Below are 25,341 nucleotides of genomic sequence, written 5' to 3' on the forward strand. Positions count from 1 at the left end.
GTTAATGAGTTCAACATTATGGGCACAGTTGGTTTTGTTGGTCAGCAGGTATACGTGTTACCACCTACCATAAAAATTCACTGTACATGTATCGAAAAATAGAAAAACAGCAACAGTAGACACAAAGACAGCTGTGAATTTATGGAATTGATTATATTTCTTGATTGGGATGATGCAATTTAACATAGCTCCAACACAAAGCAGAAAATATAGAGTTTATAGCTATTGTTTGTCCCTAGTTGCACTTTTACATGTACAGTGTAATTAAAATAAATTGTTTTCAGTATCAGAAAACTACATTACACTATAGATATGGAAATACGATAAAATGCACATACCATGAAACACCAGTACTCATACAACATAAAGACGCACTTCTTTGGTGGAAAAGATTTTATATCTAGAATTAATTTGATTTCAGCTGGTAATGTGTTCCAGAGTTGACTCCTTTTATGGAGAAAGATGATTGTCCAAATTTAGATCTATGATACTGCTCCTAGTTACTCTGTTAATGCATTATCTTTGGATATATCTGGAAAGAGGCTCTGTGGCTAGACTATTGATGAACTTTGAAATTATATGTTGTATGATGGTGTGTTATACAGAACATCCATCCATCCATTGTCTATACCCGACTATCCCTTTTCGGGGTTGCGGGGGGGCTGGAGCCTATCCCAGCTGTCAACGGGCGAAAGGCGGGTTACACCCTGAACCGGTCGCCAGCCGATCACAGGGCAACATATATCAACGAACACCCATTCGCGCTCACACCTAGGGGCAATTTTAGAGTCGCCAGTTGACCTAATGAGCATGTTTTTGGTCTGTGGGAGGAAGCCGGAGTGCCTGGAGAGAACCCACGCATGCACGGGAAGAACATGCAAACTTCACACAGAAAGGACCTGCCTAATCCGGGGATCGAACCGGCGACCTTCTTGCTGTGAGGCATGCGCACTACCTGCTGCGTCACCGTGCCACCCGTTATACAGAACAATAAGATTTAAATTCTAACATTTCTGTAGAGCCAGAGAGTACAACTAGAAAGGCTAAAACTAAGCTAAGAACAGAGACTTCTGAACGATGTATGACTTTCAATAAGATGAAATTTGGGGTATATGCAGTATGTTTCAGTGTTGTTGCCACTTGCTTTTAAAGTCTGTTGATCCTTCAGAACAACATTTATGGGGGACATGAACAGTTTGTCTCCATTGGTTTTTGTCTGTCCATCACAATTTAACACAAATCAAGAGTATGAATCTGATATCCTTTTTGACTTATGCTCCAGATATCGAAATGTCTGCCAAGAAAGCCTTTGAGTTTAGATTTTCCCATAAAAGTCTGGCATGATTGCTAAATGCACATCTGTTTACAGATCAAATCGGACCCCTTCTTGCGCTCCAACTTGGCTCGTCTTTCCTATGCATCATTTGCCAAGCTTCTGGACACTTTCGGCAGCAGACAGGTATCTGAGACCCCAGCACTGCCACAAACAGCTAGTCCAACACTGCAACGTATGGCTGTCACTATGGAGGTATCACGGCGGATGGTGACAGCCACGGGAGCCCAACGCTTGCAAGGCTATGCAGAATGCTATATGGAGACATTTGCCCCCTGGGTCAAGAGCCATGGAGGATGGGTGAGTAATTTAATATAAACATGTTTAACTTCCATTATTTCCACATTTCCATTGATAAAGACAGTATTGAAATGAAGACCAAATGTCAAATAATAATGTATAATGTATATTTTTTCTGCTATTTTGAATTTCAAGCAGCAAATAGTAGTTTGCTTTCAGAGGCCATGGGGGCTCAGCCTAAAGGTTATGAAAATATGCTGAGCGCACACACACACACACACACACACACACACACACACACACACACACACACACACACACACACACACACACACACAGTAACTCCTGACCACACACAACTACACATACGAATACTACAAATGAACAAATGAATATGACCATTAATAGGCTAAATGAAATTGAAAAAGTTTCAAACTTTCAGAAATATCAATTTTCTGTGAAAATTTACTCATTTGAAGTCATGGTTGGAATTCACACATTTTCACATTTTTTCCTGCATTTTCAACTCTGATCTACTCATTCATAATTTGAGCTAGAAACACCATCCAAACTTTGTCCAAACAAATGTTTTGCTTCTTTCATACATTTTGGATATTATTCCATTTCAAAACCTTTGAAAATATTCATCTTCCTTTAAAGCTTAGTTACCGTGTAAGTTGTTAGGCTGGGCCTTAATTTAGCAGTAGTTGGACTCAATATACGGACCGGGGGTTGAGAGTAAAAAGGAAACAAGTTTATTAAAAAAATAAACGCACTCATAAGGAGTGGAAACAAACTAAACTAAAGGTGCACTCAAGCGAGTGTGGAACAAACAAAACTCCACGTGGGAGGCTGAGGCTGAGCAAAGGCCAGAGGTGGCTGGTAGGCACTGCAAAAAGACAGAAGCACACGTAAGAACAAAAGAGAAGGTACAAAATACTGAGACAGCAACTGACAAACGACTTGAGGTACTCATTAGGCACAGGCTCTGGAAACTCATGGGAGAGATCAGAATAATCCAGCGACAAACTGAGCTCTGCATCTTCCTTATATACTTAGCCCTATTCAGGCTCATGCGCTCCAGATGCGCCGCTGGAGAGGCAGAACCAGCTGGGTGCAGGGAAACACCCAGCTGAGACAGACAGGGGAAAGACAGACAACCCCATAACACTAGGGAAAAGGGAAACAGAGAACACTAGGAACAGACAGGTTAGATCCTAACATAAATAGTTAGAAAAAACCTTTATACACTTTCTACACAGTTTTAATTTTCATGCAATTTTCAGCTCTTCTCTCTCTTTTTACATGAATGTCTATGGGCCAGAATGGTCACAGCTAGAGTGGGGGACATAATAGAGAGGAGAGGAGCTGTAACATTGTCTAAAAGTATTCTCTTAATGTTGCTGTCACTTCAACAATTTTCACTCCACATAATTATTTTATATATATATATATATATATATATATAAACACACCCCAGCATTGATCCCAGCATTTCATTCACTACACAGCCTGACAGTTTTTCCCTGTGTTAGCATGTATGACTGGAGTTGAGGCATGGTGGGTCCAATTTATTAGTATAAGATTGTTGACAACCCACAGCCCTGGGACTAATTACCAAACATACACGAAGTGTTTTGCACAGTGTGCTTCATCATATGAGTCTTGCAGACATGGGCACCAATGCACCTATGTGAATGTTAAAAGTATATATTAAGCTTTTTTTTTTCCTCTGTTTACACTTATTATACTCTGTTTATACTTATCACCTAACCTTTTGTTTCATCTTCAGGAGAATGTGATAGTTTTGGAGGAGCCTGTAGAGTACGACTGAGTTCTCCAACTTACCAGTTGTCAACACTGGCCTCATGACATCAAAGGGAAGAGTGACAGATGGACCTTTGCTTTTCTACATGGACAGCTACTTCTCTTCACTTCACAGGGAGGACATAATGATCACAGAGGTTCGATACTGCCTCCAGGCAGCTAGATCAGTGGAACTACTAGTGACAAGAGCATGATTCCTGAACAGCTTCCTATGTGCAAACACTGTCGTGTTTAGTTTTCTTTTTTTGTGGTCGTATGTTAAAGGTACATTGTGTTGTCTCATAAGAACCAAAGGGTCAGCCTACCACAAAAATTCAACCCATCTGTTAAAAACATTTTATCAATGTCAAATTCATTGCCAGATCTTTTAGTACATTGACGAAGAGTCAACACCAAATGAATCAAAGCTGTTGATGTCTCTCTCTCTCTCTTTTTTAAATTGTTTACAGCATTTAGCATAATTGAAGTCAAACAATTTAAACCAATGTGCATTTTGCATGGTCAAAAAAATATTGATTGTGCTTTTATGCCATATTATGATTTATATACATTTTATATATATATTTTTTAATATATTTTTATATTTTACAAAGGCACAAAGGGTTGGGAGCAGTGTGTTGTGTTAGTGTGAGGTGCAGTAGGGATGTGATGTGATAAGCATTTTGACTCCTTTTGTTTCTCAATCACACTGAATGCAAATGAAACTATGCATCGCTAGATTTAAGCAGAGGTAAATGGGAGACTTTATTCTTTTGGTATTCAAATTTAAATTTAATTTAATTGTATTTTATTTGCAGTTTCACTGACAAATCAGAGAAAGTAAAGAAAACATCAACTCATCAATGCAATATTTGTTTATTTACAGCACAGTAGAAACAATCTCTAAGGCTACATTTACACGGAAACGATCTGAACAGAAAACGCAAAAGTGGCATGTTTTTTGGGGGAAAAATGCATGCATACGCGTACCTGTGACATAAATGCGTACGCGACGTGAGCAGATCCAGAGAATGTAAGGGACAGGCTCTGGCAGATTGGAGCACACTTTTACGTTTTTACCCTTTACACGGGAACGCAACGGTGGAGTGTTTTTAAGATTTAAGCTTAGATCTACTGTTCTACACTGATTCTGAGCCAATAAGTCACATGACCTGGGAGTTATTGAGCTATAATGCTCATTTTTACATTATGACTGATATTAGAAATTCATAAAAAATACTAATTGTGTCCAAATGCAATGAAAAGAGGTGTGTGTCATAGAGCAGGCTTAGATCTATTGTCCTGCACTGATTCTGAGCCAATAGGTCACATGACCTTGGAGTTCTTGAGCTATAATGCTCATATTTACAGTATAAAATACATTAAAAATTCATTAAAAAAGCTAATTGTGTCCAAATGCAAGAAAAAGAGGTGTGTGTCATAGAGCAGGCTTTGATCTACTGTTCTACACTGATTCTGAGCCAATAGGTCACAAGACCAGGGAGTTATTGAGCTATAATGCTCATATTTAGAGTATAAAATACATTAAAAATTCATAAAAAAAATAATATTAATGTGTCCAAATGCAATAGATAGAGGTGTGTGCCATAGAGTAGGCTTAGATCTACTGTCCTACACTGATTATTGGGCAATAGGTCACATGACCTGGGAGCTATTGAGCTATAATGCTCACATTTACATTATGACTGGTATTAGAAATTCATAACTAATAATAATTGTATCCAAATGCAATGAAAAGAGGTGTGTGTCATAGAGCAGGCTCTCTACTGTCCTACACTGATTCTGAGCCAACAGGTCACATGGCATGGTAGTTGTTGAGCTATTTAGCTACATTTTGACATAGCCTACATTAAAAATCCTCATATTTGGGTGAGTACCCTATAATAAGTGAACGAAAAAAGAGTGACTCAGTCGCCAATAAACTCAGGCCATGACGCAAGTGCCTCTTTATCTCCAGAACATCCGGTTGGAGTGAAAAGACGTATGGCGAAGGTGTGAGTTCAGCGATGGGTAGATTGAAGAAAGGTCAAAAAAAGAAGAGCCAAGACCTCTGGCAGTTAGCTGGAGGGCGCGATGCTCTCTTGAAGATATTCATCCAACATAAATTATCAGACAGTGCCACAGCAGAGAAGTGGGTGGCAGTCACGGATGATGTGTTTCAATCAAGTAACCCGAAATTCATCAAGTGGATAAAGGTTATATAGGCGGACAAGAGAGTGAAGAGTGAAGAGTGACTGAAAATGGAGGTTCTTGAAGGTAAGTCACAGTTAAAAGATAATTATTTTTTGCACAGAGATAGAGCAGAGATGGGACAATAATCCTGAGGACGCCAGCAAGATGCAGGACTTTTCCATATCTCCTGATACGGGTTTCCCAACGAGTCTGTGTCAGAAGGAGATGAGGAGTATTGCGCTAGCAAGCTTCGTCATTCTGCATGGTTATCGCCCCACAGGCTACAGCTTCGGAAAAGGTGTATCTCCTATTCATTTCACTATGAAATGACTGTTGGATACTTTTTTTTTTTTTAAACACAATGCGACTTGTGTGTAGTTTTCAGACCTGTGCTGCATGCCTTGAGTTCTCAGAATGATCAAAGTTCAATGTGCATGGGACAAGATTTCTCACACTGTACTTCCAAAACCAAATTGCTAAATAAAATTAAGCTTCCTGGCCAAAGTCATCATCACACTGTGAGAGTTATTGCCAAAAATGAGTCAAAATTTCCTTCTTTGGACAAAAATGTCCCAAAGAGTACAACAGGGTTAATACATCCTGGTGACGCCTTGGGCTGTGTTTCCAGGCTGTTGCCTATATACCACTGCTCCGTTTGAAGGGCTAAGAAAGATAAGGCAGGACGTGGACTGATGTAGAATGTGTTATAGAAGATAAACGCAAATCAGTATGTTAAAGCATGTATAGATTTCTGGCTTCATTATGTTCAAACACAGTCTTCAATAAAGTGAAATCTAGAATATTTCAACCTTGTTATGTTTAACACAGAACACATCTTCAGAAAAATGAAGATTTTCTATGTATAGTGATCATATCCAACAGTAGAATAAGACTAATCATTTTTAATATGCTTAGGTTTGGAAACCCAGGGCAGTGGGAAGGAGGACACATCTGGCAGGGATAATGAAGAACAATACAACATCCTGTCTTCACCCCAGTCAGGTGACAAGGAGATTGACCAGACCAGAGAAGAAGGTAAACAAGAAATACACAATACACCGGATGATAAATCCAACAATACAATAAGACTAATCATTTTTAATATGTTTAGGTTTGGAAACCCAGGGCAGTGGGAAGGAGGACACATCTGGCAGGGATGATGAAGAACAATACAACATCCAGTCTTCACCCCAGTCAGGTGACCAGGAGATTGACCAGACCAGAGAGGAAGGTAAACAAGGAAGACACAATACACTGGATGGTAAATCCAAGAGTATAATATGACAATTTTTTTTTTTTTAAGTATATTTTTTGGGCTTTTTTGCCTTTAATGTACAGCACAGTGGAGAGAGAGACAGGAAGTGGGGAGGAAGAGAGGGGGAATGACATGCAAGAAGGGGCTACCCGATGCGGGATTCAAAGTAGGGCCACTTGCAGTGAGGACTATAGCCTCTAACATGGGATGGCTGCTCAACCAACTGAGCTAAACACCGCCCCAAGACTAATCATTTTTTTTAAATAGGTTCTATAGGTTCAGGTTTTGAAACCCATGGCAGTGGGAAGGAGGAGGACATTTCTGGCAGTGACGATGAAGAGCAATACAACATCGAGTCTTCACCCCAGTCAGGTGACCAGGAGATCAACCAGACCAGAGCAGAAAGTGAAGAGGTAAGAAACAATAACTGGATGACAATGAAACATACAACACACACCCACATGAAACAGACTCGTTCAGCCCTGTACCCCTGTTTAAAGATAAAATGCATTAAATCAATTTAACCTCACCTAGCTTGGAAATTGAGGTAACAACTTTAAAAGTAACACTCGCTACGTTTACATGCAGTCAATATTCGGGTTATGGTCAATATTCCGGTTTCTGAAACATTCGGAATAACCTGTTTACATGTGTGAGCAAACAGGGTTATTCAATTGGGATATCCTGATCAAAACTGCGACGCATGGACAACGTGTCGATGCTCGGAGAACGTCATGACGCAATGCGCGTCATTTCAGCTTTTTCTTCCTGTATCCAAAAACAACAACTGCGGTAGCAGTCACCTTCGTTTGCGCTTTGGTGCTGGTACTGACCCACCACCAGTACTTGGCACTATTCTGTCTCACTTTCTTCATTAATGGAAGACGAGAACATGAAGAAATAGGAAATGGAGCCGGAGCTGTGCCATCCATATCCATGTTACCTGCACTCAAAAGACCAAGATTGCTTGCGAATAGAACAGGCACAGAACACAAATTAATGTTCTGCTCGATGGGGATATTCCGAGGCATATATATGACCAAAAATTCGGGTTAGAAAAGGAGTAACCCAGGGGTCATATTTGGGTGCCACTTTAAATTTGTGATTACCTATTTTTATGTAAAAGTCTAATTTATACAAGATTATTGTGGATTCCCACAAGTCATTAAAACTTCTTGATTTATTTATTTTCAGTTTTTATTTGTGTGTCGTATACTGTTGTTTGTACTGTGTAGTTGAAGGACTATCACAAATTTGCACTTTTGTGTGTGTTTGTTTTGTAAGCAAGGTGTAAACAATTTCATGAACCCGTTTTAAAGTTTTTAGTGTCTCCGTAGTGCTGTATGAGACAATTTGGTAACTTTTCCTTTACTTTTTTTCATCAGACTTCCTCCAGTACCTCCAGTTCATCAAAAGGCTCAGCGGAACCACAACAATTTTTCACACACAAGTTGCCCAATAAGCCATGTTTCTTTTATATTAAACGCAATGATTGGGTAAAACTTAAAAGGACACAAGAAAAGAGACAATTCAAGTCAATAAACTGGACTAACGTCATTGCAAAAGGAATACGAACTGTGCATCCTTATTGCAGTTTTGGATTTCAAAGGCACACCATAAAAAGTCTAGGATCCAGGAAGAATTGTCCAGTCTTCACCTGTTCTGGATACTGCTTGTTTGAAGACTGTAGTGTCCAGGTTGACGTGAAAGTGGAGAGCGAATACTCTCTGAAGGCAGATGTCATTTTTCATGGGGACATGGTGAATCACAGGTGGGATCAGCTCAAGAGAAGACCTATAAGATCACACGCCAGAACAAAAATGTCAAAGAAACTCAGTTCAAAACTTCCCCGCCAATACCATCTTGAGAGCTGGATGAAGCTGGAGGAGGATTTGATGGAATTTGGTTGCAGAGACAATGTACCCACAACAGGCGTTTTGAAAAATATAGCATATTCTGAGAGGAAAAAAAAATAGGTTGCATGAGAACGAGATCAGTCTGCAACTCATGTCTGAAAAAGAGGAAGACAATGAGGAAAAGCTCATTCAAAAAATCATACTTCAGCCCAAAGGACTGATGTTGCGGTCAAAAAATACTATAAGTCTTTTCCATCAGCGGTCAAAGACTGATGTATCTCGATGCAACAGGTAGTGTGGTAAAAAAAAAAGACAAAGGACAGAGTGCACCTTTTTACATATATGAACTTATTGTAAGACATCCACTGAAAGGTTGCTCCCCCATGCCTGTAGCAACATTTGTGACCGCAGAACACACCACTGCATCTGCGTCATATTTCTTAGGCTCGTTCATCACGGACTGCATGAGAGCACATGGGAAAAACATTAAAAAAAGGCCAGTGATGTACATTTGTGATGGCTCTGTTGTTTTGATGCAGGCCATCTCACAAAATCTGTGTGGCCTGAGCCTCGCAGAGCTTCTTGCCCAGTACTACGACATAGTTACTGGAAAAGCTAAGAAGAATGTCACTGAGCTGCCAATTCTACATAGGTGTTTAAGTCACGTCATGAAGAATGCAAAGGTCCTCTGCAAGAAACAGTTAGTGATGCCTTCTTCTACTAAATATTGTTTTCTGTATATTTCATTATGGTTTTGTACTGGCAATATTTATATTTAGTTATAACTAGGGCTGGGTGATAAAAACGATAGCGATATGTCTCACGATAGACGCGTCGTCAATATCAATAAAAAATGCGTTCGATAAAACACTCGATAATTTTTTTTTTTTTCGTCGGAAGAAACCTGAAGTTGCAATGCGAGGTTGGTTGCATGAACAAAGACACTCGCTCTCAGGTAACCGAGCAACGTAGGGAGTAATCGCTGATCAGTGGGAGTGACACGCTAACACGCCAATCATGTAACATTATCAAGTTCGGTTGCGCCATCGTTGTCTCGTGTTTGATGCTCCATGAGGAGATGAGAAATAGAAAGCGCTGCAACGAGCGAAGAAATTGTGATAAAACAGGGAAAGTCAGCTCGCCAATATGGCAGTTTTTTGGATTTTATAAGTCGGACTGTAGTTAGACCAATGTGGTCTGTAACTTATACAAGACTGTCGTCCCCACCAAGACCGGTAATACCACAAACTTGTTTAACCACCTCAGCCGCGCTCACTCTTTGGAGCGCAGCTGTATTCGCCAACGTCCAACAACATCTGCACCCGCAGCACCACCGCACAAGCAGCTGAGGTATCTGCTTCAGTGCCTGATGACAAATCATCTAAAAGGCATGAAGACATAATGGAGGCAGCCGCATATCATATAGCTAAAGACATGCTTCCACTGAGCACTGAGGAGAAGCCAGGTTATAAACATCTCTTACACGTGCTTTTTTTTTTTTTTTAAACACACTTGCAATAAAAATATAATTGAATAGTTCATGTATGTTTAGAGTAAGAAGAGTGACTAAAGTTGTTCATATGTCTAGGCTGGTTTTATAATTCAGTCAAGTCTACCTCAGTTTCTTTTTTTGAGATCAATTTTTTATTGATTTTTCCATTTAGTTTAAAACAGGCAGATGTGGCAAGCATCAATTGGACAATAATAGCAACAGAGAAAAAAGAATGGTAGTGTGGCATAACGAACAAAAATAAATAGATAAGTACATAACAATGGCAGTATATATCAATAATATTGAGTGTTGACAAATAAGAAAAAGAGAGAAAAAAAAGAATAATACATAGATAAAATAATAATAATGAAAAATAGATAGACAACCCCCCTCCCGCCCCCCAAATCTCAAGGGGTCCACAGGCTTTGTCTTTATGAAGTACACTGATGTACATACAAACACGCATATGAACACACATATATACATATAGCAAATCAGAGATATTTAAACAAGTCTCACCCAATACTACACTCAAAACCAAACGCCTTTAGGGCCCTTGAACGGGGGCTGGACCACTTGAATGGAGTCAATGTCAAGACAGAGTCAATTATCTTTATTAGAAGAATAAATAAATAAATAAATAAATGCAAAATAAGTGAATAAACCCAGGAGAGAGGAAAAAAAAACAAAAAAACAAGGAGAAATAAATGAGAAAATATATACAAGGGGTGCCACATCCCCACCCTCCCCCTTCCCACCCACCCACCCACCCACTGGACCCAAAGTAAGAAGAGGAGATGGCTACAATAAAGATTTTAGAGTGGAGATGGCATCATCCCAACATGAAATGTTTTCAGGTTTGGCTCGGTGCAAGTTAGCTGCCCAACATTCCATAATGGCTATATCTATGAAATCTAATAACCATTTATTTAAGGATAACAAATGAGGGGGTTTCCATCTACATGCTATCAGCCTTTTAGTGGCAGTGAGACGAGCAAGAAAAAGGCATTTAAGTTTAGCAAGTAGGTTCAAACCAGAGGTAGTAATAAGATGGTAGGCGAGCAGGGAATCTCCTTAGACAATATTATGGACAGCACACTACAAACATTCTTCCAAAAGACCACAACACCTGGGCACTCCCAAACCATATTGGAAAAAGGTGCGTAAGCTCTTTTGTGAACACAGAGTGCAATTAGCAGAGGGCAATGCTTTAAATTTGAACAAAGTGCGTGGAGTGAGATATGACCTGTGTATGAAATTGTAATGAATAATTAGGTGGTTGGGGTTTCTGGAAGAAAAAGACAAGTTTTGCCAGATCAAGTGCCAGTCCAGATTATTGTCATCAAATGGGAGGTCCTGCTTCCAAACTCTGTCAAGAGAGAGTGTTTTTTTTTTGGTGCCTGCATCAAAATGGCATAAACCGTAGAGACCAAACCCTTAGTCCCAGTCAGAGCCTTATGAAAAGGGTGTAAACCTAGTGTGCCATCCCAAGGCACCCCGTAAGTGCGCATTGCCATACGCAACTGAAGATAAAAGAAAAAGGAGGAACCAGTCAAGTTAAAGAGTTTCTGAATGTCTGAGAATGAACGGAGACCTTCAGCCCCCAAAATATCAGATAGTATAAATACACCATTATTTGCCCAACTGGAAAAATATATAGGACACCCTCCCAACTGAATACGAGAGTTAAAAAATATGGGTGACCGGAGATACCAGTTGGGAGACACTTTACAGTATTTTTCCACAGCACTCCAAGTGGAAATTAGCTCGGTGATGATAGACCCAAATTTCAGCTTAGATTGTTTAATAGAGATATTGGAGTAAATAAGATCTTGTAATCGGTGGGGCTGAACAATACTTTCCTCAATGGGGCGCCAAGATACACAAGATGCTGTGCCAAACCAGGTGGAGAGAGGGCGCAACACAAAGGACCAATGATATAATTGAAAGTTTGAAAGTCCTAAACCGCCAGATTCCTTTGGTCTCTGAAGGACAGATAATTTAATTCTGGGTCTTTTACCAGCCCAAATAAATTTAGAGAGTAGAGAGTGAATTTTCTTCCAATAACCTTTGGGAGGTGCCAGAGGAAGCATAGAACTAACAAAATTTATTCGGGGGAGAATATTCATTTTAATCGCTGAGATGCGGGAATGAAAAGACAGGAATGAGGAGCTCCACTTTTGAAGACTAGTTTCCACCTCTGCAAATACTTCTTATTCTTGTGGCTGAAACTGTAGGAAAAATTGAGACTCCTAGATATTTAAACATCTGGACAACTGGTATGTTTAATGTGGCTGCGGTAAAAGGAACCTGTCCAGTGGAAGAGTTCAGAGGTAATAATGCAGATTTCTCCCAATTGATTTTGTATCCTGAAACCTGGCCGAAGTCCTTGAAGATGTTTAAAATGTGAGGAAGACTATGAGAGATATTATGGATGAAAAGAAGTATGTCATCTGCATACAAGGATATAAAGTGTTTGGTATTATGTATAATAATAGGGTTATGACTATCAAGAGATAAAACAAACAACAAAGGCGAGAGGGGGCAACCCTGTCGAGATCCTCTAGATATGGGAAATTGCCTAGAACAGGTGCTCCCTGTCAACACCATTGCAGTTGGGTCATTATATAAAGTTTGAATCATAGATAAAAAGTTATGTCCAAAGCCCATATGATGCAGAACCTGCCACAGAAAATGCCACTCCAGACGATCAAATGCCTTCTCTGCATCAAGCGACAAAATGGCATTTAAAGAATCTGCAGTGTTGGAAGCTTCTACTGTATGATGTGGAGGAGGTGGCAGACATTATCTGAGGCAAGGCGCTTCTTAATGAAGCCAGTCTGATCCGCATGAATTAGAGTAGACAAATGTGGTTCCAATCGGGAAGCTAAGACTTTGGCAAATAACTTAGTATCAGCATTTAAAATTGAAATAGGACAGTAACTCGAGCACTCAGAAGGATCCTTTTCCTTTTTTAAGAGTAAAGAAATAATAGCAATATTAGTATTCTTGAGGAAAGAACCATTATTGATTGTAGAATGAATCATCTCCAGTAAAAGAGGACCAGTTTGGGGCCAGAAGGCCAGATAAAACTCTCGGGGTATACCATCAAGACCTGGGGATTTATTCTTACTCATGCTAACTAGGGCTTTGTGCAATTCACTCAGGGTTATTGGAGCATCAAGTTCAAGGGCAGATTCATAAGAAAGCCTTGGAAGTTGAAGGGGGTTCAAAAAGCTTTTGCATGCATGCTCATTATAAATAAACTCAGAGGAGTATGAATTGGAGTAAAATGAGCAAAAAATATCATTAACCTCAGCTGGAGCAAAGCACAATTTACCTGTGGAAGATTTAGCAGATGATATGTTAGCCAATTGTTCATTGGTTTTAAGTTTCAAAGCCAGTAAATGTTAGGCTTGCAGCCGCCAAGTAATAGAACCCAGAGATGGGTTAGAGGGCTAGAGGAGACCGGCTTAAGCTGAGAGACGTGGAAGGTGGGATGAATCCACATGGAATCCGGGAGCTTCAGGGTGACGGCTTGAGGGTTGATGACTTTGATTATGGGGAATGGACCGATGAACCTGGGGGACATCTTCCGGGATTCAGTCTTTAAGGGGATGTTTTTGGTAGAGAGCCAAACTGACTGACCTGGCTTGTAGGAAGGAGCTGGGGTCCTATGGCGGTCTGCAGCGCACTGTTTCACCTCCTGGTTGTGCTCGAGGGCTCTGGTGGCCATCTGCCAGATCTCCTTGACCCTCCTTATGTGTTCTGCCACGGACGGAACAGCAATCTCGGCCTCCTGTGCAGAAAAGAGAGGTGGCTGATAGCCCAGGGAGACCTCAAAAGGGGAGAGACCGCTGGCAGAAGAGGTGAGAGAGTTGCGGGTGTGCTCCACCCAGGGAAGAAGGGAGCTCCAGTCTGTGGGGTTGTCCGTGCAGATGCATTGGAGTGCAGTCTCCAGGTCCTGGTTGGCCCTTTCGGTCTGTCCGTTGGACTCTGGGTGGAAACCGGACCTTAGGCTGACCGTGGCCCCCAGAGCCTTGGCGAACGCCTTCCACACTTGTGAGGAGAATTGGGGGCCACGGTCAGAAACGATGTCTGCGGGGATGCCATGAAGGCGGAGGACGTGAGTGACCAGGAGATCGGCAGTCTCTAGAGCAGAGGGAAGCTTGGGGAGAGCGACGAAAGGAACAGCCTTAGAAAAACGGTCAACAACCGTGAGGATGGTGGTGTTACCTCGGGAGGGAGGAAGTCTGGTGATGAAGTCCAACGCTATGTGGGACCATGGCCTGCTGGGAACAGGGAGCGGGAGGAGAAGACCAGCAGGAGCCTTATGAGAGGCTTTGCCGCGGGCACAGGTAGCACAGGCAGCCACATACTCCTGAGCGTCGGCCTCCAAAGAGGGCCACCAGAAATGGCGACGCAGCAAGGAGATAGTGCGGTTGGCACCGGGATGGCAGGAGAGGCGATGAGCGTGAGTCCATTGGAGCAACTGAGAGCGAACAGACTGAGGGACAAACAGTTTATTGGGAGGGCCATTACCTGGGTTGGGATGCTGGCGTTGTGCCTCCCTGACAACTTCCTCGATCTCCCAGGAGAGGGCAGCGATGACGCGGTCCTGAGGGAGGACGCTTTCAGGCTCCCCAGAGTCTTCGGAGGGGGAGAACTGTCTGGAGAGAGCATCCGGTTTGGTTTTGCGAGAGCCTGGCCTGTAGGTTAGAGTGAAGTCGAAGCGACTGAAGAACAGTGCCCAGCGGGCCTGTCGGGAGTTCAAGCATTTGGCTGACTTGATGTAAGAGAGGTTCTTGTGGTCTGCCCAGACCACAAATAGTTGTTCTGCTCCCTCCAGCCAGTGTCTCCACTCCTCTAGGGCGAGCTTGACCGCTAATAGCCCGCGGTTGCCGACATCGTAGTTACACTCTGCAGGGGAGAGGCGACAGGAAAAAGAAAGCACAGGGGTGTAGACGATTGTCAGACTGAGCGTACTGGGAGAGAACGGCTCCAACACCCGTGTCAGAAGCATCAGCCTCGACCACGAATGGTTGGAGGGGTCGGGTTGGACTAGCACAGGAGCGGAAGAAAACAGTGTTTTGAGTCTCAGGAACGCCTTGTCAGCCTCTGCTGACCAGTCAAACTTCACTTTGGAGGAAGTTAACTTGGTCAGAGGTAAGGCTATTTTACTGTAGTCCCGGACAAATCTGCGGTAGAAGTTAGCGAAGCCAAGGAAGCGCTGTAACTCCTTCCGGGTCTCCGGGACTGGCCACTCCGCGACGGCCCTGATCTTCTCGGGATCAGCCTTCAGGTTGCCCTTCTGTATGATGAACCCGAGAAAGGAGACAGTGTCCATGTGGAACTCACACTTTTTAGCCTTCACAAACAGATGATTTTCCAAGAGACGGGAGAGAACCTGTTGCACGTGTGACTCGTGCTCTTCCAGGGACTGGGAAAAGATCAAAATGTCATCCAGATAGACAAGAACAAAGCGGTTTAGAAAGTTGCTGAGAACATCATTAATCAGGGCCTGGAAAACTGCAGGAGCGTTCGTGAGCCCAAAAGGCATAACCAGGTATTCGAAATGACCGAGAGGTGTGTTGAATGCAGTCTTCCACTCGTCCCCCTCCCTGATACGCACCAGGTGATATGCGTTGCGCAGGTCTAGCTTGGAGAAGACGGTAGCCTGTTGGAGGGAGTCGAAAGCAGAATTAATGAGTAGTAAGGGATACTTGTTTCACACAGAGATCTCGTTCAGGCCCCGATAGTCTATGCAAGGACGGAGGGATTTGTCCTTCTTGGCCACGAAGAAAAACCCTGCGCCAAGCGGGGAAGTGGAGGGTCTGATAATCCCCGCGGCTAGGGACTCCTGGATGTACTTCTCCATAGCCTCCCTTTCTTGACGTGACACACTGTAGAGTCGACTGGAGGGAAGAGGAGCGCCAGGAAGGAGGTCGATGGCGCAATCGTAGGGACGGTGAGGAGGAAGAGACAGCGCCCTCTCCTTGCTGAACACCTCCCCCAGATGATGGTAGGCAGAGGGGACCAGGGAAAGGTCCAGTGGCTCTGGAGGAGTGGTAGAGACTCCATTGTCTCCCCCTGTGGGAGGAATAGCTGAACGGAGACAGTTAGCATGACACATAGCACTCCAACCCACGATCCTTCCCTGGCTCCAGTTGATATGCGGGTTATGTTTCATAAGCCAGGGATGTCCAAGGACGAGGGGTGAGTGTGGTGAGCGGACAACAAAAAGGGAATCTCCTCATGGTGATTTCCTGAAATAGTGAGTCTGATGGGTGTGGTTCGGTGTGTTACCTTGGCCATAACCTCACCATTGAGAGCGTAGGCCTTGATCGGCTCCTCTAGCTTCTCCAGCACGTAGCCCAGGTCGGCGGCCAAGTGCTCGTCCAGGAGGTTCTCCTCCGCACCAGAGTCTATAAGAGCCAGACAGGAAAAAACCTCCTCTCCCACACCCAGAGAGGCTCGAGCTTGCAGCTTGCGAGATTTGGGGAGTTCGGAGTTGGGGTTGATTTGGCTCGTCAGTACCCCCAAACCTACTGATGAGCCCTGCCTTTTGGCCGAATGGGACAGACAGGGAGGATATGGCCAGTTTGTCCACAATACACACACTCACCCGCGGCAATCCTCCGCCGGCGTTCCACGGCGGAGAGCCGTGCTCTGCCTAGCTGCATGGGTTCCTCCCCGTCGGCTGGCGGAGGTAGAGAAGCGAGGGGCTGGACTGTTCTGGGCTCCGGGGAGACGGCCGCTGATCTCTGCCAATGGAGTGGCGGCTGAGCAGGGGGAAGGGAAGAGCAGCGCCGAGACCGTTCCCTCGTACGGTTGTCTATCTGGACTGCCATGTCGATAAGAGCGTGTAGATCAGTGGGTTTCTCCCTGGTGGCGAGTTCCTCCTGCAAACACTCAGAGAGTCCATGAGGAAAAACACCCTTAAGAGCGGTGTCATTCCAACCGGAGTCGGCAGCAATGGTAAGGAAATCTACGGCATAATCAGCGGCGGCCTGTGAGCCCTGAGTAAGCCGAAGCAAACGGCTGGAGGCATTACCCGCGTGGTCTGGATGGTCGAAGACTAATCTCAGCCTCCTCTCGAAGTCAGGAAAAGTCAACGAGCTAATATCCACGGACGAGTTCAGTGCCTCTGCCCACGTCAACGCCTTGCCTCGCAGTAACCCGAACGCGTAATGAACTCGCGATCGGTTGGACGGAAAAGCTCGGGGACGCTGACGAAAAACGATGTTGCACTGCAACAAAAACCCTCGACACTTACCCCGAGAGCCGTCAAACGGTTCGGGGTTCGTGGCCAGGGAATCTGCGAGCGCAGGATTGGAAGAATTAACAGTGGGCTGCGACGGACTGGAAAACAGACAGGAAAGGTAAGACATGTTGTGAGACAGATTGGCAACCTGCACCGCCATATGCTGCGAGGAATCACACAATGCCTGAAGCAGTTTCTCATGCTGGCCCAGCAAAGTGCCTTGCATGGTCACTGCTCTGCGCACTGGATCTGCTGGGTCCATACTGGTTGGATTATTCTGTTAGGCTTGCAGCTGCCAAGTAATAGGACCCAGAGATGCAGAAACCAGAGGCAGGAATTGTGTAAAACCAAGGATAAATTTATTAACAAACGAATAACAGAAAACGCGCTCAACGAGCGGATAAATAACAAACAAAAGGTGCACTCAAAAGGAGCAGGAGTCGAAGAAACCAAAGACCAAAGACCAAAGACCCAAAAACAGAAGGAGCACTGACGGAGCGGGTTTGACACAAGGCACGCGTGGAAGCGGCAGGCAGACACTGAAACAAAAGAAAAACACAGCACAATAAATAGCTGGAAAAAACGATGGACAAAACATGACTCTTTCTGAAAAGGAGAGGAAGACAAAGAGACTCGTACTTATGGACCAAACAACCAGACATCGACATGGAATGAGGAATAATCCGGCAACGAGGAGAAGCAGGTCCATGTCTTATATACTCTCCCTAATGAAGGGAGAGTGAATGCAGGTGAGTCGCCGTGGGAGGAGCTGGCAGCAGGTGAGGGGCTGCCCGGCCACGACTCCAGGGGTAGACAGACAGACGCACACACAGGGAAAAAGGGAGAGGAGACTCACTGGGAGAGACAGGAAGGCAGGATCCTAACAGTAAATGACTTGGTTGGGCACTGTACAAGTAATCAAGTTGCCTAGTCCTATGAATGAGATAATCAGATTTGTTCCTGAGTAGTTGATTAAGGTCTTTAATCTATACGAGAAAAAGTTCTGTGACGGGATGAGAAACAGGGGAACTCCCTTAGAGAGGGATTAGCTGTCCGCCAGACATCTACTACGGCACAGTCTGAAGCCCATTTCCTTAATACAGGGGAAGCAAGACGCTGGTTTGCCCCCTCAGCTACTCCAGTTCTATCTAATGGGTGTGACCAAACTGCATTAAAGTCACCTCCTATTATTAAACCAAAATCAGATAAATCCAGCATAAGTTTAGTCAGATAATCAAAAAAGCTCCTATCAAGGGAGTTAGGGGCATAAACAGAAACAAAAGCTATTTTTTTTTTATCATTTACTAGAGTTTTAATAAAGACTGCTCTACCCTCAGAGTCCTTCCCAGAGCCTAAAATTGTAAACTGAAAGCTAAGTTTAGCAATAATCGCTACTCCTCTGTTTTTATTCAAATTTGAGAAGGAAGCAATAACATAATAGAATTTATCATGGAGTCTGGAGACATCCCTTTCCAGCAGGTGAGTTTCCTGAAAAAGAGCCACATCTATATTCATCCTCCGCAGAAAGTCCCGAGTGCTTGTACGTTTTTGAGGAATATTAAATCCCCGCCCATTCCAAGACAAAAGGGAGACACTAATCATGGGTGTCTGAGCAGAAAAATAATATCAGAAAAATAAACCAATTATAGCCACCACGAATGAAAAATAACAAGTGTAAAGTTACAGCCCTTGGGTCCTGTCCCACCCTGCCATTAACCCACAATCCTGAAACATCTTTACCCACCCACCCAGCCTGCCTTCTTTCCCTTTTGGGACCCAAGAAAATGAGTCCCAAACCAAACAGGCTCCTAAAACCCACCCTCAAAGAAAGGAAACAGATGGAAAAAAGTCCATCCAGAGCCCACCCCCACCCACCCCCCAAAATTTAAGTGACAGTGAGGGATAGTCAGATAACCCCTTCCTCTCCATAAAAAAAAAAACCTTTATTTGAGTATACACTGCATAATAAAGAAAAAAAAACTGAAAAATTGATGCAAAAGAAAACTATTAGGCTACAAGCCCCAATTGTTAATAAGACTCAAATATGGTTATGCCAAAATCAAGCAAAAATAGCTAATTAAAAAAAAAAAAGGAGGGAAACATAGCAAAAAGCTGCTATTCATTAGAGAACCATCAGCAGTGTAAGTGAACAGTGGAAATAATCATATCCTGCCAGATATAGATTGCTGCTTAACAAAGCGGATAAGTGTTAATATTCACAGAAAAGAAAATATATAAGTAAAATCAACAAAGAAAAAGAGAGAAAGAAAGATAAACTGGCAGGCATGGCAAAAGTTGCCGATAAAGCCCTGCAATCGGCTGGCGACCGGTCCAGGGTGTACCCCGCCTCTTGCCCGTTGACAGCTGAGATAGGCTCCGGCCCCCCCGTGACCCCGAAAGGGATAAGTGGCATAGAAAATGGATGGATGGATGGATGGATGGAAAATTAAAAACAGAAAAGACAATAATTCAGCATTTAGAATGATTGAAACCATTGAGCAAATACATTTACATTAAGTAAAAGCTGTACCAAATATATTTTGGTCCTAGACCATTTAATGCTTTGTAGGCCAACAGTAAGATTTTAAAGTCTGTTCTTTGACTCACAGGAAGCCAATGTAGTCATCTGAGGACTGGTGTGATATGGTCCATTTTTCTGGTATTTGTAAGGACTCGTGCAGCAGCATTTTGGATCAGCTGTAGTTGCCTAATAGATTTTTTGTTTAGGCCAGTAAAGACTCCATTGCAATAGTCCAACCTACTGAAAATGAATGCATGAACCAGTTTTTCCATGTCTTCTTTGGACAGACATCCGTTGATTCTGGTTATATTTTTCAGGTGGTAGTAGGCTGATTTGGTAATCAGCTTTAAATGGTTGTTAAAATTCAGGTCCGAATCAATAATTAGGCCAAGATTTCTGGCTTTATCTGTTGTTGTCAGTGACATGGAGTTAAGTTGAGCACTGATCTTTGACCTTTCATTTTTGGGGCCAAAAACAATCACTTCTGTTTTATCTGCATTAAGCTGAAGAAAATTCTGGCACATCCGCTCATTGATTTGATGAATACACTCATTCAGTAAAAGTAAGGGATATAAAGATATAAAGTTGTGTATCATCTGCGTAAGTATGATAAGAAATATTATGATGCTCTATAATCTGAGCTAGGGGCAACATGTAGATATTGAAAAGAAGTGGTCCAAGAATGGACCCTTGTGGCACCCCACACATCTTTTTTCGTTCAGACACATGCTCACCAATTGACACAAAGTAGTCTCTATCTTGTAAATAGGATTTGAACCAGTGTAGTACAGTGCCAGTTAGTCCCACCCACTTTTCCAGTCTGTCAAGAAGTATGTCATGATCAACTGTATCAAAGGCAGCACTGAGATCTAATAATACTAAGACTGAGGTTTTGGAAGCATCATTATTCAGATGTATGTCATTTAAAACTTTGATAAGTACAGTCTCAGTGCTGTGGTGTGGATGAAATCCAGACTGAAATGCATTAAAAAGATTGTTCTGCATCAATGAAAGCATGTGTTTGTTGAAAAGCAACCCTTTCAATAATTTTTCCTAGAAAGGGAAGATTTGATATTGGTCTGTAGTTACTAATTACTGAAGCATCCAGATTAGTCTTTTTTTAGGAGAGGTTTTATTACTGCAGTTTTCAAGGCCTGGGGAAACTGACCGGACTGAAGAGAATTATTTATTATCTGCAACACATCTGGAGCTATGCAATTAAAAACATTTTTAAAAAACTTTGTTGGCAGAGTATCAAGGCAGCATGTTGTGAATTTTAACTGTGATACAGTTTCTGTCAGCCTTGTATGATCTAGAAGGTTAAAATGTGCTAGATTAACTGGAGAACAAGAAGGCACAGATGGACTGAGTTGGAGCTGCACACTATTTGTCTTATCCTTGAAATTTTATCTGTAAAAAAGGCTGCAAAATCATTGCATGACTTGTTGGATAGCAGCTCAGGAGGGACTGATGCTGTGGGGTTTGTCAGTCTGTCCACAACAGAAAACAAAGTGTGGGCATTATTACAGTTTCTGTTGATAATCCATGAGAAGAATGCTTGCCTTGCCTTCTTTAGTTCATGGTTATAGATGTGGAGACTGTTTTTGTAAATTTCATAGTTAACCTGGAGTTTGGTTTTTCGCCACCTGCGCTCTGCCTGTCTGCAGACTCTTTTCTGGACTTTGACCAGTGTGGTGTTTCTCCAAGGTGCCTTTTTCCTTCCTGACAGAACTTTGGTCTTAATTGGGGTGATGGAGTCAATAATAGTCATAACTTTGGAACTGAAATTATTTACAAGGTCATCAGTTGAAGCTGAGGGCAGTGTTGGTGATGGTATAAAAGACTGAGTGAAGACTGCACAGGTATTATCATTAATATAACGCTTTTTGATTACCTCTGTTCCACTTTTGTTAAGAATAGCAGGTGTGGCCATTTTAAATGACACACAGTAGTGATCAGAAAGAGCAACATCCGTCACCACAACCTCAGAGATATTAAGCCCTTTGGAGATAACCAAATCTAATATATGCCCTTTGTTATTTGTTGAATGTGTTACGTGCTGGGCTGCACGGTGGCGCAGCAGGTAGTGCAGGTGCCTCACAGCAAGAAGGTCGCAGGTTCGATTCCCGGGTTGGGCCTCTCTTTGTGAAGTTTGCATGTTCTTCCCGTGCATGCGTGGGTTCTCTCCGGGCACTCCGGCTTCCCACAGACCAAAAACATGCTTATTAGGTTGATTGGTGACTCTAAATTCCTAGGTGTGAGTGTGAATGGTTGTGTGTATGCGCCCTGCGATCGGCTAGCGACCGGTCCAGGGTGTACCCCGCCTCTCACCCGTTGACAGTCGAGATAGGCTCCGGCCCCCCGTGCCCCCGAAAGGGATAAGTGGCATAAAAAATGGATGGATGGATGGTGTTACATGATGAGATAGGCCAAAATGATCCAGGATGTTTAAGAGTTCTTTAGCACATCCATCATTGAGATTATCAACATGAATGTTGAAGTCACCCACTAACACAACACAGTTAAAATCAATACAAACAACAGACAGTAGATTCTCTTGCATTGAATGCTATCATTAAACAAAATGGCGACTCCGTCTCCTCTCTTATGCATTCTTACTTCATTATGAAACTGAAATTCGGAGGGGCTGACTCATTGAGAACTGCTGTGCTGTTATCTTGTCCTAACCAATTTTCAGTTTAAAACATAAAATCAAGCTTGTGCTTGATGATAAAGTCATTGATTAAGAATGATTTGCCTGCCAAAGACCTAACATTTAAAAGAGCTAAGTTAAATATGCTAAAAAGTCTAACATCCCCATGTTTAAATGTTTAAATTCGATGATGTGATGTTTCTGGAGAGATGGACCGATCTTCTCCTCCTGCCTATTGAGACATGAATCAATGAAGCCTCCGGCACAATGGGCCCTGGCTTTTCCTTGGAAAAGTCAGGCATAACATTTGCCTTAAAAGCTGGACCTAGAACACATCAGTTACCAACACAAATAGGTGGCTGTGTTGGGACTGGAGTAGGTTCAGATCAAGCCGTGGAGGGGGTGGAGGTGGTGCCTGTTGGCACTGTGGTGGTGGAGGGGGACAGGGTGGTTGTAGGGGGCGGGGTGGAATTTGGGGGGACAGGATCCCAGATGGGATACCCAGTGAAGAAGATGAGTTGGATGGAGTTTGAGCAGTCGGAGATGGTGGCCTAGGTGGAGTTTTAGTGGTTGGAGTCAGTGAATCCTCACGAGCAGTGGCCTCTGGTGGAGGACATGAGGCATCCCCTTTTTTGCTCTGGCATCCCTCATGGTTAGAGCACACAGGTGGGAGAGTTGGTTCTCCTTCATGTTTTGGTGTTTGCTGCTTTTGTTTGGATTCCTCTTGTCTCTTGTCTCTTATCCTTGGGAGTGGGAACAGTGTGATGCAGGAAGAAAGATAGGTTGGAGGCAAAATGTTTTGCTCCTGACTTGTTTAGGGAAAGTCTGTCTCCTTTGAAAAAATGTCTGCGGTCCCAGAAAAAGTTGAAATTGTCAATAAAATGCACTGAGTGGACATCACATGCAGTTGAAAGCCATCTGTTTACTGCCAACAATCTGCTGAATCTCTCTCCTCCTCCTCTGACTGGTGGTAAAGGCCCACTGAAGAAGACTTCAGCATTCAGAGAGCTCACTGTATTAGGCAGTTTACCTAAATCTCGCTTGAGCACTTCAGATTGTCGTTTCGCAATATCATTTGCCCCTGTGTGCAGTACAAGGTATTTCAGAGTTGGAATTTCTGCAACAATACTGAGGATTTTGTCAGTCATGTTGGAGACTGTATCATCAGGAAAGCACAACACTTTTGTGTTTCTGCTGTACATTCTTCCCACATCTTTAATCACCAACAATCAGAGTCTCAGGACCAGTCAGTAGCTTTCCTTGTAGCTTTCTAGCTTCTGACTTCCTGTCAGGCCTTACCCTTCTCTGTGAGTCCGAGAAGTTATCCAGATTTTCAGTTGGAGATCCTGGGTCCTGCAGTGGTGGAGCAAACCTATTTTGTAACTGCACACTAGCTGGTTTGGGAGCTTTGTTGCTCAACTTCCCTTTAGCTTTTATCCACGGCTGTGTCTTACTCTGCACAGGTGTTGAGTAGGATGTTAACGCAGGCCAGCCTGTCGCATCACAGATGGGCGCTGGGTTCTACCTGTTGGACATCTTCCCATATCAGCTGATTTACTCTTGGGCTTTGCCACAAGAGCAGGGAGGACTAATACTGGCAGATTTATTACCCAGTACACAGCCCTTTAGTTTCGAGGGAGCTGTATCAGAGTTAATTAGCGGGATGTTAGCATCCAGTCCGCTGTTTTGAGTCAGCGGCAAAGTGCTGTCATTTCCACAAAGTCCGTTCACTTCTGCGTTTATTTCCAGACGCTGGACTTTAGTTTCCAACACTGCAACCTGCTGCAGAAGTTTGTAGAGGTCATCTGTGGAGAAAAGAGGCATCTTGGTGCTAATTAGCTTTAGCTGCCAGCAGGCTTTTTCTGTTGGTAGGCCGAAGCAAGCTTTTTCTGTCAGTAGGCCAGTGCAGAGTGTATCCGTGAAATATCAGAGGTCGCAAGGGTCATCCACAGCTTTTAAATGTTTGTCCATAAAATATGTCTTTAGATTCCGATTCAGCCAAAAATTAAAACTTTCAAGTTTAAGGAAAATTAAAATAAATACAGAAAACAAAATGGGAAATCACGAGCCCAGACAGAAACCAGCTGCCAGAGGAGGAGGGTCACAAAGGTACGCCTAGCTATGTGATTTCTGATGTCTCACCCGCCTGCTGAGGATTGTTATTAATTTGAAGGTCATTAATTTTTAAACTTTACTTTCATATTGATATTCCATGTGTATTGACACACCGTATGTTTTTCATAGGAATTACATGCGGTTCAGAAATATCACCCTTGGCAAAAATGACTGGGGGAGACTCCGATGGAGAGGATTAACGATGGACCATCCAGTACAACGAGACCTGTCTAGCTGTGGGGTCATCGTCACTAAGGCAATGTCCATGTGTGTCTGTGTCTTGCAATATTTATGTTATTTATTTTTCTCTGTCAAACATTATGTGTCAGAGTTTTGGCGCTCAACTTAAATTCTATATATAAAATGTAATGTGCATACAGTGTAGTTTTTAATCAGCTTTTGGTCATGCAATACTTTTGACTAATCAAATCATTTTAGGCTTTCTACTGTGCTATCCTTCACAAATAATTTTTCAAAGGTGAAAAGCTTAATTCTGTATTATTATTACTATATCTTGTGGGTGCAGATGGCAAAGGCAGTAATGGAGGCATATCCGGCATTACCTGCCATGTCCTTTGGCACCTCCAAGAAGGAGATGGTGTCAGAAAGGACA

At 43.0% G+C, this 25,341-nt stretch overlaps 1 protein-coding gene across 1 annotated transcript in view; it reads left to right on the forward strand.

Annotated features, from left to right (window-relative positions):
• Positions 1–3,472, forward strand: part of bcl2l12 (BCL2 like 12) — a 37,507-nt gene extending 34,035 nt beyond the window's left edge. Inside the window, exons 6-7 of the mRNA XM_070980238.1 lie at positions 1,370–1,633; positions 3,366–3,472. Of these exons, the coding sequence (XP_070836339.1) occupies positions 1,370–1,633; positions 3,366–3,407 (306 nt within the window). The 3' untranslated portion in view covers positions 3,408–3,472. The remainder of the gene's footprint in view (positions 1–1,369; positions 1,634–3,365) is intronic.
• The last annotated feature ends 21,869 nt before the right edge of the window (positions 3,473–25,341 follow it).

The sequence above is a fragment of the Chaetodon trifascialis genome, chromosome 15, assembly GCF_039877785.1.
Source record: "Chaetodon trifascialis isolate fChaTrf1 chromosome 15, fChaTrf1.hap1, whole genome shotgun sequence".
Classification (NCBI taxonomy): domain Eukaryota; kingdom Metazoa; phylum Chordata; class Actinopteri; order Chaetodontiformes; family Chaetodontidae; genus Chaetodon; species Chaetodon trifascialis.